A 12,591-nucleotide genomic window follows, 5' to 3' on the forward strand; every position below is an offset into this window, starting at 1 on the left:
AATATGTCCAGAAGAAGTATAAGTTGATTAATTCTTTGTTTATTCTAAGAGTCCACAGTTGCAATAGTAACTTACATTTTATCAAATTTAAGACGAACTTCATTTTTTATTTATTCAGAGTAAAGCTCCAAACTTCCTTTTCACTATCAATTCTCAAATATTTTGGTCCCAGCTTTTAAAGAGCATCCTCTTCAATTGGCCTTTTCTGATTCAAATTCTTATTAGAAGTACATTTTTATGATCGCTGTATGTTAAGTTTTCATTCATCTTAGCCTTCTTAGTTTAGCCTTCTGTTTTTGCCTGGGTTTTAATAAATGTTGATGAAGTTTTCCTTATTAAAGTCTGAAGTCACTGTTCATATCGTGACTGGTACAACACTGTCTTTTTCAGATTAAAGAAAAGGAAGCGGCCCAGCGAGAGTACCGAGTGGCGATCAGTCAAGGCCACGGCGCCTACCTGATGGATCAGGACGCACCCGTAAGACTTGAAGTTCATCCAAGTCAGTCCCGCATGCTTGCTAGAAAGGGGAGAACAGGTGGAAATTGATTTAGAATATGAAATTCTAATTTTCATTAGAAACTTAGCATATGAAATTCTAAATTTCATTAGAAAGTGGGATCATTTTTGCTGGTTTAGGCCCTGGAGTTTCATGTAGTTGGGAAGGGAGGTTGGGCTAGTGAGACCCATGTGACTCGTTTAGATAAAGGAGGAAATGGCCAGGGTCACCCAGCGGATCCTAAGAGCCATTTCTGTCCTTGGGAACTGCGATCCCCAGACATGACAACAGAAAGAAACTATGTGGGCACATAATTTCCATCTTCCCATAGAAGGGTAAGATATTTACATTTCCCCCAGAACTAAACTCACTTAGCAGTTTATCCAGTTTTCACCAGTTGTGTCTCAGGGAGGCGCATCTGCAGGGCCTGGGCTGGGTCCACAGTTAGGGTTAGGTCTCCCCAGGGTCAGATGTGGAGATCTGGGAGGAGGAGCCACAGGGCCGCATCCATGCGCTTCTTGCTTTAACTGTAAGATGTATTAAGTGTGCCTTAGGGAGGTGCTGGGCCACATGCTGCCTCTCCAGCGTAGACACGTCAGTCGTTTCTAAAGACAGGCCGTGTGCTTCAGACACACCTCGGAGGAGGACTCATCGCCAGAATACTGTCAAAATGTGATGTTTGGAACAGGCATTAAAGTTATTAAAATTACAATAGATTTAAGGAATAAATCTGCAGAATGGGGATTAACAAGAAGAGGTGATTGTTCCACAGGGAGCTCGCTGCCCCTGTGCTCAAGTGCTGGGTCCCCTGGAGTCCCTAGAGGGACATGGTGCCATTACACAGACCCCTAGTGCTCTTTATGCAGGTGGAGGCCCAACTTGGAATCCCAGTGTTTAAGTGGTGAAGTAACAGGAGAGGTTAGATTAAAAAGTTAATGGAAAAACAAAGAGAAAATTTGAGTGCCAAAAGCAAGGCTGGAGACGGTGCCCAGCCTCTGTGGAGAAGCCCCGCAGGAGTTAGACCCCTGTGTCAGGAGGCCCAGGTGCCCTAACCATGGGTCCCCTCTTCCTCTGAGGGATTCAGCTGAAATTCAGTTCACCTGGCTGCCTGGCAGCTCAGCCTTCCTTTGGGTTTGGGACAAGTTAGGATTGTGTAGGTGACCTGGGTGACACCATGTGGGTGACAGCTGGCACCAATCCAGACCCTGTATCAGCAGTGCCACCATACACCTCTGGTGGCACCTCTCCAGGAAGCTCTGGTCTCCATACCCTTCCCTTGAAGCCAAGTGCTCCTGCCGTGTGATAATCCTGTCTTCGTTGTTTGTTCCCACCTTGACGTCAAAGATAACAACAGTTGACTCCTCAAATCTACATTAATCGTAATATCATACACCCCTAATCTAAGCACACTGAGTTCAGTGAAACAGAGCACAGGCTTGGCCATGTCAGGAGGCATGAACCCAACGTGGGTTCAGAGGAAATGATCCAGCGTCTTTCTGACCTCACTAGGCATGAAGTTATTTCCTTACGCAGTGATTGGCAGTACCCGCTTAAGGAAAGCAAAGCAATTATTCTGAAATGTAAGATGATGAATTTTCTAGAAAAGAGGTAAATGAGGGCCAAACTTGGTGTGACAGGCTCAAGCTCTATAGCCAGCAGGAGTCTTCTGGTATACTGTGTCCACAGAGAGGCCTTGGGGTTGGGGAGGTAGTCTCTAGGAAGGGGCGGGCAGGCATCCTGGGCAGAGCCCTGCGGCCACAGAGAGGCCATAGGGTTGCGGGGGGGTGGGGTGGTCTCCACTGGAGCAGAGGCCACTGGGTGCAGCCTCTCAGACCCTAGACCGCTGGGGAAGGGCCCTGGGTTCTCCTTCCGCACAGCTAATGGTGGTCCCTTTCTCTGAGGAGGAAGCAGGCAAGTTGTGATCAGGCCATTTATGTAACAGGAGGGGATCGCCTGCAGGATGGAGATGCTTCTAAGACACAGGCTAAGTCATATACTTCCATTTCAGGACATCTTCACCGTCAGTGTCGGGAACTTACCCCCAAAGGCCAAGGTCCTGATCAAAATCACCTACATCACGGAGCTGAGCGTCCAGGGTGCCTGCATGGTCTTCTTCCTGCCGGCCACTGTGGCGCCCTGGCAGCAGGACAGGGCTCTGAGGGAGAACCTTCAGGTCCGTTTGGCAACAGCAGCTTTACTGTGATTTATGCAGAGGGAAGAAACAGCATCTAAATAACCTAACCTTTGAGGCATAGAGTCAATTGTAGTGACATTTAGGATGCTTAATGGCATCCTGTTTTTATTCTGTTCAGTCTCTTTAAATTTTATGTTGGTACTGCGTGCTCATGAAGAATTTTGATAAGCATAAAGAACGCCAATAAGCCAAAGAGGAAACTTTAAACCATCCTTAATTCCGTCTCCAGTGATGCCACCAAAGCTTCTGTTGCTGCTTTCCATACAGTGTTCAGACTCCCTGCTTTGTGTGCATCTGTATAAATTGTGTACTTGTGTGTGTGTGAGTGTGGATTCTTGTGGTGAAACTGAGCAGATACTTAGTTGTACATATGTATTTTTCTTTTCGCAGGATACAGTGGAGAAGATTTGTATAAAGGAAATAGGAACAAAGCAAAGGTTAGTACCTAAAATACAAAACCTGTCAATCATTCAGTGAACATTCATTTTATAGCTTAAGGTATCATTTAAAATTACACAGAGAAAAATAAAAATAAAAAATAAAATAAAATTACACAGAAGAGCTGCATGTAGTTGGTCAGTAATTGGGATGTTAAACTGAGCCACCTCTCTGTTCACTTTGGTAGCTTTTCTCTGAGCATGTCTATCGAGATGCCGCACATGATTGAATTCATCTTCAGTGACACACACGACCTGAGAAAAAAGGTTAGTAGGTCTTTGCTTTCACTTCTTAGGAACTCGTATTTTAACATCAGTTTTCCAAAGCAATACATGCATGTGGTTTAAGTTAAATTACATCAGCTTATAATCAGGAGCAGCAGCTGGTCCTGCCCCACCCCTCCCCATACCACACCATCCAGGGACAAAGACCAGACTTCTCATGGTTTAGCTCTTTTCTGGTGGCTTCCAAAGATTTCATTAAATTTTTTACTGCTTGTTCTAAACATCTGTTCCAGAAGTTATTTTTTTTTTTTTCATGTGTGCTTCTGTTTGTTTATGTTATGGCCACTATGCGTGTGCACCTTTCTTTTCAGTCGTTTCCAACTCTTGGCGACCCTATAGACTAGCCCACCAGGCTTTGTCTGTCCATGGGATTTTCCAAGCAAGAGTACTGGAGTGGGTTACCATGCCCTCTCCCAGCGGATCTTTCTGACCCAGGGATCGAGACCCTGCATCTCTTATGTCTCCACTATTGACAGGCAGGTTCTTTACCACTAGTACCACCTGGGAAGCTCTTATGGCCATTATATTGAATATAAATTTTTACATTTGCTTTTTTCACTTGACTTTATATTGTAAATATTTTTGCAAGTATTCGAATTATTCTGAGTTACAGCTTTTTATAAACGACTATCCACTGTGACTGAAAGTGAAAGAGAGTGAAAAAGTTGGCTTAAAGCTCAACATTCGGAAAATTGAGATCATGGCATCTGGTCCCATCAGTTCATGGCAAATAGATGGAGAAACAGTGGAAGCAGTATCAGACTTTATTTTTGGGGGCTCCAAAATCACTGCAGATGGTGATTGCAGCCATGAAATTAAAAGACGCTTACTCCTTGGAAGGAAAGTTATGACCAACCTAGATAGCGTATTAAAAAGCAGGGACATTACTTTGCCAACAAAGGTCCATCTAGTCAAGGCTATGGTTTTTCCAGTGGTCATGTATGGATGTGAGAATGGACTGTGAAGAAAGCTAAGCGCCAAAGAATTGATGCTTTTGAACTGTGGTGTTGGAGAATACTCTTGAGAGTCCCTTGGACTGCAAGGAGATCCAACCAGTCCATCCTAAAGGAGATCTGTCCTGGGTGTTTATTGGAAGGACTGATGCTAAAGCTGAAACTCCAATACTTTGGCCACCTCATGCAAAGAGTTGACTCATTGGAAAAAACCCTGATGCTGGGAGGGATTGGGGGCAGGAGGAGAAGGGGACGACAGAGGATGAGATGGCTGTATGGCATCACCGACTCGATGGACATGAGTTTGAGTAAGCTCCGGGAGTTGGTGATGGACAGGGAGGCCTGGCATGCTGCGATTCATGGGGTCGCAGGGAGTCGGACACGACTGAGCGACTGAACTGACTGACTGACTGATCCATTGTGACTATACAAGAATCTGTTTATCATTCACCTCTTGTTAAGTTTTTAGGTCCTTATTTTGTGGTTGTTGATTTTAAAAAAGCTTTCCAATGTCTATCTGCTTGTCTTCTGTGGTCTCCATTTCTTCTTGCTGGAGGATCTTTCTCTGTCTAGTGTTTTCTTCTTAAGGCTGCCAGAGATATCTTTTCTCTTTCTGTTATGGCAGATGGAGATATAATCCTCTTGCCCTCCTCTCATTTCGGTGCACATGTTTCTAACCCACTTATTCCAAGAGTTATAGTATGGTTTTTAGTTAAATCAACTTGCTGCTACTATTTAGTCACTAAGTCCTGTCCAACTCTTTGCAACTGTGTAGACTGTAGCCCTCCAGGCTCCTCTGTCCATGGGATTTTCCAGGCAAGAATCTGAAGTGGGTTACCCTTTTCTCCTCCAGGGGATCTTCCCAACCCAGGGATCAAACCCATGCCTCCTGCTTGGCAGGCAGATACTTTACAGCTGTGCCATCTGGGAAACCTGGTTAAATCAATGGTAAATGCTTAAGTTATTATGAGTACATAAATGATAATTACACTGAGCCAAGAAATGTATTATGATGGCTTTTTTTCTTTTTACTTCTTTATATAATATTTCTTGGGGGGAAAAATTGCCATTTTCTTTGTCTTCTAGTACTGTTTCTTCTCATTTGTTGTAACCCGTCATGTAAAGCCCCTCTGGGGCTGTTTTTGCTGTCTCAGTGAGTCAAGGACTCCTCTTGCTGACCCTGCCCGCTCGCCTGGGGCTGCTGTCCACGAGGCTTTTCCTCTTTGGTTCCCAACACCTAACAGAGCACAGCCTCCCTTACAACCCGAACGTCTGAAGACATCCTCTTCTGTATGCTCCCTTCCCACTGGGTAGGTGATCCCACTTAGAACCTTGAAAAAATTTTCATCCCACCCCTCAGTGTTACTTCTGAGAGGTTAAACCTTTTTATCCCCTGTTCTTGATAGGCAGTCGTTTTGTTTTTGAGCCCTGAAAGGATTTTATGTCTTCTCTTTATCCCTGATGTTCTGAAAGTTCATCAGAACCTGACATTCTTTCATCATATATGTAATTCATGGCCTTTAGTTCTGGGGGATCTTCTTATGTTTTAATAAACAAGTGTCCGTCTCCCCTTCACCTCTCAGTGACTCTTAGTCAGACCCTGAATTGAGACCCTTGTTTTCTTACATTTTCTCTCCTGTTGTTCGTTTTCTTGTCCTTTCATCCTGCTTTCTGGGTGATTTTCTCATTTGTAAGTTACAACCATTTTATTGAAATTTTAATTCTCTCTCTTTTTTTTTTTTTGTTTGGCAAGAGCTCTCTGTTCTGTAAGTATTCTCTTTTTTTCTGGCTTTTTGCTCAGTTGGCCTCCATTTTCATGTTTAAAGGCTTTTCCTCCAGCATCTGGGTGGCCTCTCTCTATGTTTGTCCTCAGAAGTCAATTAGATGCTGTGTGGTAAGTGGGGCAAGTGGACCCCGGGCCTGCGCTCAAGGCTGGTGGCAGCTGGTCCACTGGTGTGGGGGTGAGTCTCTTGTGTGTTTTCACCCTTGCGCGATTGTGCAGACTACCTCAAGGGTGTTCACGGGTATGACTGGGACACCAGCCTTCACTTAACTGCTCTCTGTGTCTGTGCTTCGTTATACTTAGGACTCCCGAGTCTGGACTCTACTTGGTTGAATTTCTCTAACTAATAAATCTTCAGTTTCCATTAGTGAGAAAACAGGTGCCAGCTGCTTGCTACCAAGGGCAAGGAGGGGACCTGGGCTGACAGCTCAGGGAATGATCCGCTCTCCGGTGCCTCTGAGGGGTCCTTCCCAGGGAGCTGCAGGTCCTGAGCCCACAGCTTGCAACCGCCCCGCCATGGGGCTCGGGCAGTGGCTTCCTCTCCTCTGGCTGAATCACTTCACACAGCTCTGTCAGCTCTCCATCTTCTTATTGAAATTTGCTGGCGTCTTTTCTGCCTTTGTCTTTGTTCCCATTCTCAATGTCTTTATCCCCTTTTTATTGTAGAGATTTTTGGGATCTTGCTAGGGAATAGAGTTGTCTGTGTGCTCAGTCGTGTCTGACACTGCGACCCCATAGACTATAGCCTGTTAGGCTCTTCTGTCCATGGGATTCTCCAGGCAAGAATACTGAAGTGGGCTGTCATTCCCTTCTCCAGGGGATCTTCCCAACCCAGAGATTGAAGCTGTGTCACTTGCATCTCCTGCATTAACGGGAAGATTCTTTACCACTACACCACCTGGGAAGTGAGGGAATAAAGTTAAACACATGTAAATAATACATCTTCAACAAGAACCACTTGGCATCAGAGAGCTTTTGCTCTATAACAAACAATCCCAACATTTTGTGGATTAAAACAATAAGCATTTGTTGTTTCTCAAGCTTTCCTCCTGTTGCTGGGGACAGGATGGCCTGGGACAGGTGGCTAGTGGCCTGGTGTCACCCAGGGTGCTGGCCCTGGTCTCTCACCTGCCATAGGTTAGCTCAGAGCTCAACACAGCAGAGGAGGGCAGCCTGTTCCACAAATACAGCACAAGCCACTGCCTGCATTCCATCTGTCAGCATCCCCTTGGCCACAGCACATTCAAGGGCAGAAAAATGGGCATAACCTCCTGAGAGGAGGAACTGTAGAGTTTTACTACAGAAGGCAGACCCAGAAATCTACCACACTGCCTTTGTCACTTAAAGCCTCCACTCTGTATTTTCAGAAGGTATTTTATACTTAAAAAATACTATTTTACAATAAAGGCATAATTCTGAAATTCCTGTTGGATTTTCTGTTTTACTATTCTGTGTTGTAATTATCTTCTGCATCCAGATAACGGGATATGCAGAGCAATCACCTTTGGGTCCAGGGTCTGAGACTGTCTACAGGGGGCTGAGTTTGCTTGTGTGTATCCAGAGTAGATAGAGAAGGAAATGGCAATCCACTCCAGTATTCTTGCCTGGAAGATTCCATGGATAGAGGAGCCTGGCCGGCTACAGTCCATGGGGTTGCCAAGAGTCAAGCACAGCTGAGCGACTGAACACATGTACCTTAGAACCAAGAGGATAAAAATGTGATCTGGTCACACTTGTAAAACCTACAGTTCACAATTTGGGGTTTGTTGACACATTGTTGATTTTTAATAGAGTTATGTAAATCATGCACAGATTTGCTACTTGATAGTATGGTATAATTCACTTATTTACTTTGTTCTCACGGTTGTTTGTTTTGCAGAGAACAGATTGCAAAGCTGTGATTAGTACTGTGGAAGGCAGCTCCTTGGACAGCAATGGATTTTCTCTCCTCATCGGTTTGGTTGATGTGTATCTCCCAAGAATGTGGGTTGAAAAGCATCCAGAAAAAGAAAGCGAGGTATAGTCCTTTTTACTTAAAAGTAGGAGGTACTGTTGAAAAAGTATTTTAGAATAGATCATTTAAATTTGGAAATGATTGATAATCTTGAAAAGCTCGCATTACAAAAAGAGCTCTCACCACCCCAAGATTTTACAGTTAAAAATATTTGTGATAGAGGAGATTCCCTGGCAGTTCAGTGTTTCCACAGCAGAGGTTGCAGGTTCGATCCCTAGTTGGGATCCCTACATGTGAGAGGCACAACCAAAAAATATTTATGACATCGAGAATGAAAAATTTTTGTGGTTTCAAGCAAAGCCCCCATGTGGCGTGTTTCCCCTAAAAATTGTCATTTTTACCTTTGTTATTGTTTAGTAGCTAAGTTGGGTCTGACTCTTTTGCGACGCTATGAACTGTTGTCCACCATGCTCCTCCATCCGTGGGATTTTCCAGACAAGAGTACTGGAGCTGGCTACCATTTTCTTCCTCAGGGGATCTTCCCAACCTAGGGATTGAACCCGAGTCTCTTGTGTCTCCTGCATTAGCAGGCAGATTCCTTACCACTGCACAGCTGGGAAGCAATTTTTACCTTAATAGTGTTCATTGCTCAGTTGTGTCTGACTCTTTACGACCCCGTGGACTGTATCCAGCCAGGGTCCTCTGTCCATGAGATTCTCCAGGCAAGAATACTGGAGCGGGTTGCCATTCCCTTCTCCAGGGAATCTTCCTGACCCAGGGATCGAACTCGGGTCTCTGGATAAAGGCAGATTCTTTACTGTCCGAGTCACCAGGGAAGCCCTAATTTTTTTTTTTTACCTTAATCCCTACCAAAAAGAAAATGTATCTTCATATATTACATTGGTTAGTCTGTATACTTTTTACAGCTTTTAAAACATTGATACTGTAAAAAGACAGAAAATTATTTATGGCTATTAGACCATATTATGTGGCTGTTATAAATAATCTCTTCTAATTAGAATAAAAATTGAGAGAAACATTAACAAGATGGTCAAATGAGACATCCTTTGAACTTACCGCATACAAATGGGCAACAGGTTCATGAAAAGATGTTCAGCATCACTAATCATCGAGGAAATGCAGATGAAGACTACAAAGAGGTATCACTTCACACCTGTTAGAACGACTGTTTTCAAAAAGACAAGATAAGTATTAGCAAGGAAGTGGAGGAAAGGGAACACTCCGACATTGTTTATGGGAATGTAATCCAGTGTAGCTGCTGTGGGGAACAGTGTGAAAGATTCTCAAAAAGTAGAACTACTAGGACTTCCCTGATGGTCCAGTGGTTAAGAATCCACCTGCCAGTGCAGGAGACAGGTTTGATTCCTGGTCTGGGAAGATCCCACATGCTGCAGAGCAGCTAAACTCATGTTCCACAAATACTGAACCTGTGCTCTAGAGCCTGGGAGCCACAACTCCTGATGCCCAAGTGCCTTGGAGCCCATGCTTCCATCTCTGCAGTGAGAAGCCCAAGCACCACAACTAGAGAAAGCCATGTGCAGCAACCAAGATCCAGCACAGCCAAAAATAAATAATAAATAAAATAAACATTAAAAACTAGAACTGCTGTATAACTCTGCAATCCCACATCTTGGTATATTTCAAAGGGAATGAAATTACTGTCTCAAATACTCACACCCCAGTGTTCATTGCTGCATTATTTATAATAAAGACATGGAAACAACCTAAATGTCCTTTGATGGATTAATGGATAAAGAAAATTAAATATATACACATATGTGTAACACATGCAACACATATGTAATATATGTTACCTACACATACAGTTGAATATTACTCAGCTGTAAAAAATAAGGAAATCCTGCCATTTGCAACAACACAGATAGACCTTGAGAGTATCAAGCTAAGTGAAACAAGTCAGATAGAAAAATACAAATACTGTATAATCTCATTTACATGTAGTGTCTAGAAAAAGCTGAGCTCACAGAAACAGAGGGTAGAATGTTGGTTGTTACCAGGGCTCAAGGGTGGGGGAGTAAAAATAAGGTGGTATTGGTCCCAGGATACTAATGTCTAGGTATAAAACAAATAATTTCTGGGGATCAAATATGTAGGATGATGACTGTAGTTAAGCATACTGTGTTGTGTATTTGAAGGTTGCTAAGAGACTAAATCTTAGATGTTCTTGCTGCTGCTGCTGCTAAGTCATTTCAGTTGTGTCCGACTCTGTGCGACCCCATAGACGGCAGCCCACCAGGCTATGCTGTCCCTGGGATTCTCCAGGCAAGAACACTGGAGTGGATTGCCATTTCCTTCTCCAATGCATGAAAGTGAAAGGTGAAAGCGAAGTCGCTCAGTCGTATCCAACTCTTAGCGACACCATGGACTACAGCCTAGCAGGCTCCTCTGTCCATGGGATTTTCCAGGCAAGAGTACTGGAGTGGAGATATTCTTGCTAGCTAACCTTATTGTGGTAGTCATTTCACAGTACTATGTGCTAGATGATTGCACTGTAAATCTTGAACTTATATTATGCTGTATGTAAATCGTGTTTAGTAAATCTCAGGCAAAGTTTTAATGGAAACTAATAGTAGTTATATTTTGAGTATTGGTTGGTTATAAGATAAAAGGTCAGTGTGTGCATTTCAGTCATCACACACCACAGTGGCAGAGAGTGGACATATTCATTATTCATTCATCCTGAAGACACTTTTGATATCACAGCAATGTTCAGATATTAATTCTGTATTAGTTCTGAACCTCTCAGGGGTTTATGAGGTTCACAGTGGGAACCCCAGCTCTGACATTGTGCTTTTTATTTGATCTCCTATAGGCCATCTCATTGTTGAATAAATCTTATTCTTTTTGTTTTTATAGTATTATTTTGCCTGATTAGAAAGTTTTCAGATTTTACAAGTAAATCTTTTTCCAATAAAAATTACACATTTATGCCAAATGTTGCAAATCCTAGGTACATGTGTATCTTGTTTGTACCTTAGAGGGTTTTGTGAGATACTGCTGCTGCTGCTAAGTCGCTTCAGTCGTGTCCGACTCTGTGCGATCCCATAGACAACAGCCCACTAGGCTGCTCTGTTCTGGGATTCTCCAGGCAAGAATACTGGAGTGGGTTGCCATTGCCTTCTCTTTGTGAGATACTAGGCTTGTACAAACTCAAGGGTCTTTGAAGTGCCACAGCTGAGTGTGGTTTAAAGGGGCAGGGTAAGTTGCTGAACCCTGTAAGTAGCAAGAATTAGTACCTTTTCATTCATCTTGCCTGTGACGTGGGTTATTGTACAGTGGGTATGTTCCTGATGAAGTGCACACTCCTATGTACATTAGTGTGGGGTGTATCTCCCATCTGGAGGCTTAGAGGATTTTTTTTTGCCAGCCATTCCCACTGACAAGTGGCACATTCCCATGAGGGTCTGAGAAGTGGTGAGCAGCCATGGCCCTGAGCCCACAGAGCCTCATTGTTTAGGTTGATGACTCTCGGTGCTTTGTAACTGTCCTGACTATGAGTCCTTCATTTAGAAAAGCTGTGGCATGGGTTTTAGAGTGAAGTTCTGGGTGCATGTAAGTAACCAGACGAACTCAAGTGATAAGAAGCACCAGCTTAGCTCCTGTTTTTCTCCCTTTAGGCCTGCATGCTTGTGTTTCAACCAAATCTTGATATTACCATCCCTGACGAAGCTGAGAGGAGTGAAGTGATTATTTGTCTTGATTGCTCCAATTCCATGGAGGGCGAGACGTTCCTGCAAGCCAAGCAGATTGCCTTGCACACACTGTCCTGTGTGGGAAACGAGCAGAAGGTGAACGTCGTCAAGTTCGGCACAGGTGAGTTCTCCGCCCTGCGCCTCCTCCAGAGCGTCAGCACATCAGTGGAAAGGGGCGACTGTGACCTGTCTGTGGAGTGAGAGGCAGCACAGTGAGGTTCAAGAGCAAGAACTCTGGAGCCAGGTCCCCGGCTTGAATCCCAGCTCTGCACCTGAGCCCTGGGTGTGGCCTTGGGCAGCTTACTGGAACTTGGTTCTCTCATCTGTAACAGGAGAGAAATAGTCCCTCCTCATAGTGTTGTTGTGAGGGTTGAGCTCATGTATTTAAAGGACTTTAAACAATGCCTATCATGTAGAAAACGCCAGATGAGTATTACTATTGTTATTGTTACCAGTTGAACTGAGTGTGAGACCCTTGGTCTGATGAGTTCGAGGGTCCAAGGATCAGGACAGAACCTCTGAAATCAGCAAGGTGGTAGAGGAGCTGTAAGGAACAGTCTCAGGAGGCACCAGACGAGCCCCACTGAAGAAAGGACTGTCCCCTCCAGGTGGGGTCCAGGGGCCTTTCAGCCCCTCTGAAGGAGCAGTGTGGGGTGTGGGGACAGCCACACCCTGCTGATTCTTATTTACTGTGCCGTTTGGCGGAACTGGCAGCCCCTTCATGAAGGAGGAAGGAGCCAGGGTCTGCTGCTGCT

The 12,591-nt window shown here is 44.2% G+C and overlaps 1 protein-coding gene across 3 annotated transcripts in view; it reads left to right on the forward strand.

Moving 5' to 3' along the window:
• PARP4 (poly(ADP-ribose) polymerase family member 4) overlaps window positions 1-12,591 on the forward strand; it is a 69,494-nt gene that overhangs the window by 28,571 nt on the left and 28,332 nt on the right. For all 3 annotated transcript variants that reach the window (XR_011489077.1, XM_020915116.2, XM_070471621.1), the window contains exons 17-22: window positions 391-477; window positions 2,505-2,669; window positions 3,081-3,127; window positions 3,316-3,394; window positions 8,028-8,165; window positions 11,762-11,957. Coding sequence is in view for 2 of the 3 variants with exons in the window: in XM_020915116.2 (XP_020770775.2) it covers window positions 391-477; window positions 2,505-2,669; window positions 3,081-3,127; window positions 3,316-3,394; window positions 8,028-8,165; window positions 11,762-11,957 (712 nt within the window). In the remaining variant the exon portion in view is untranslated. The remainder of the gene's footprint in view (window positions 1-390; window positions 478-2,504; window positions 2,670-3,080; window positions 3,128-3,315; window positions 3,395-8,027; window positions 8,166-11,761; window positions 11,958-12,591) is intronic.

The sequence above is a fragment of the Odocoileus virginianus genome, chromosome 8, assembly GCF_023699985.2.
Source record: "Odocoileus virginianus isolate 20LAN1187 ecotype Illinois chromosome 8, Ovbor_1.2, whole genome shotgun sequence".
Taxonomy (NCBI): Eukaryota; Metazoa; Chordata; class Mammalia; order Artiodactyla; family Cervidae; genus Odocoileus; species Odocoileus virginianus.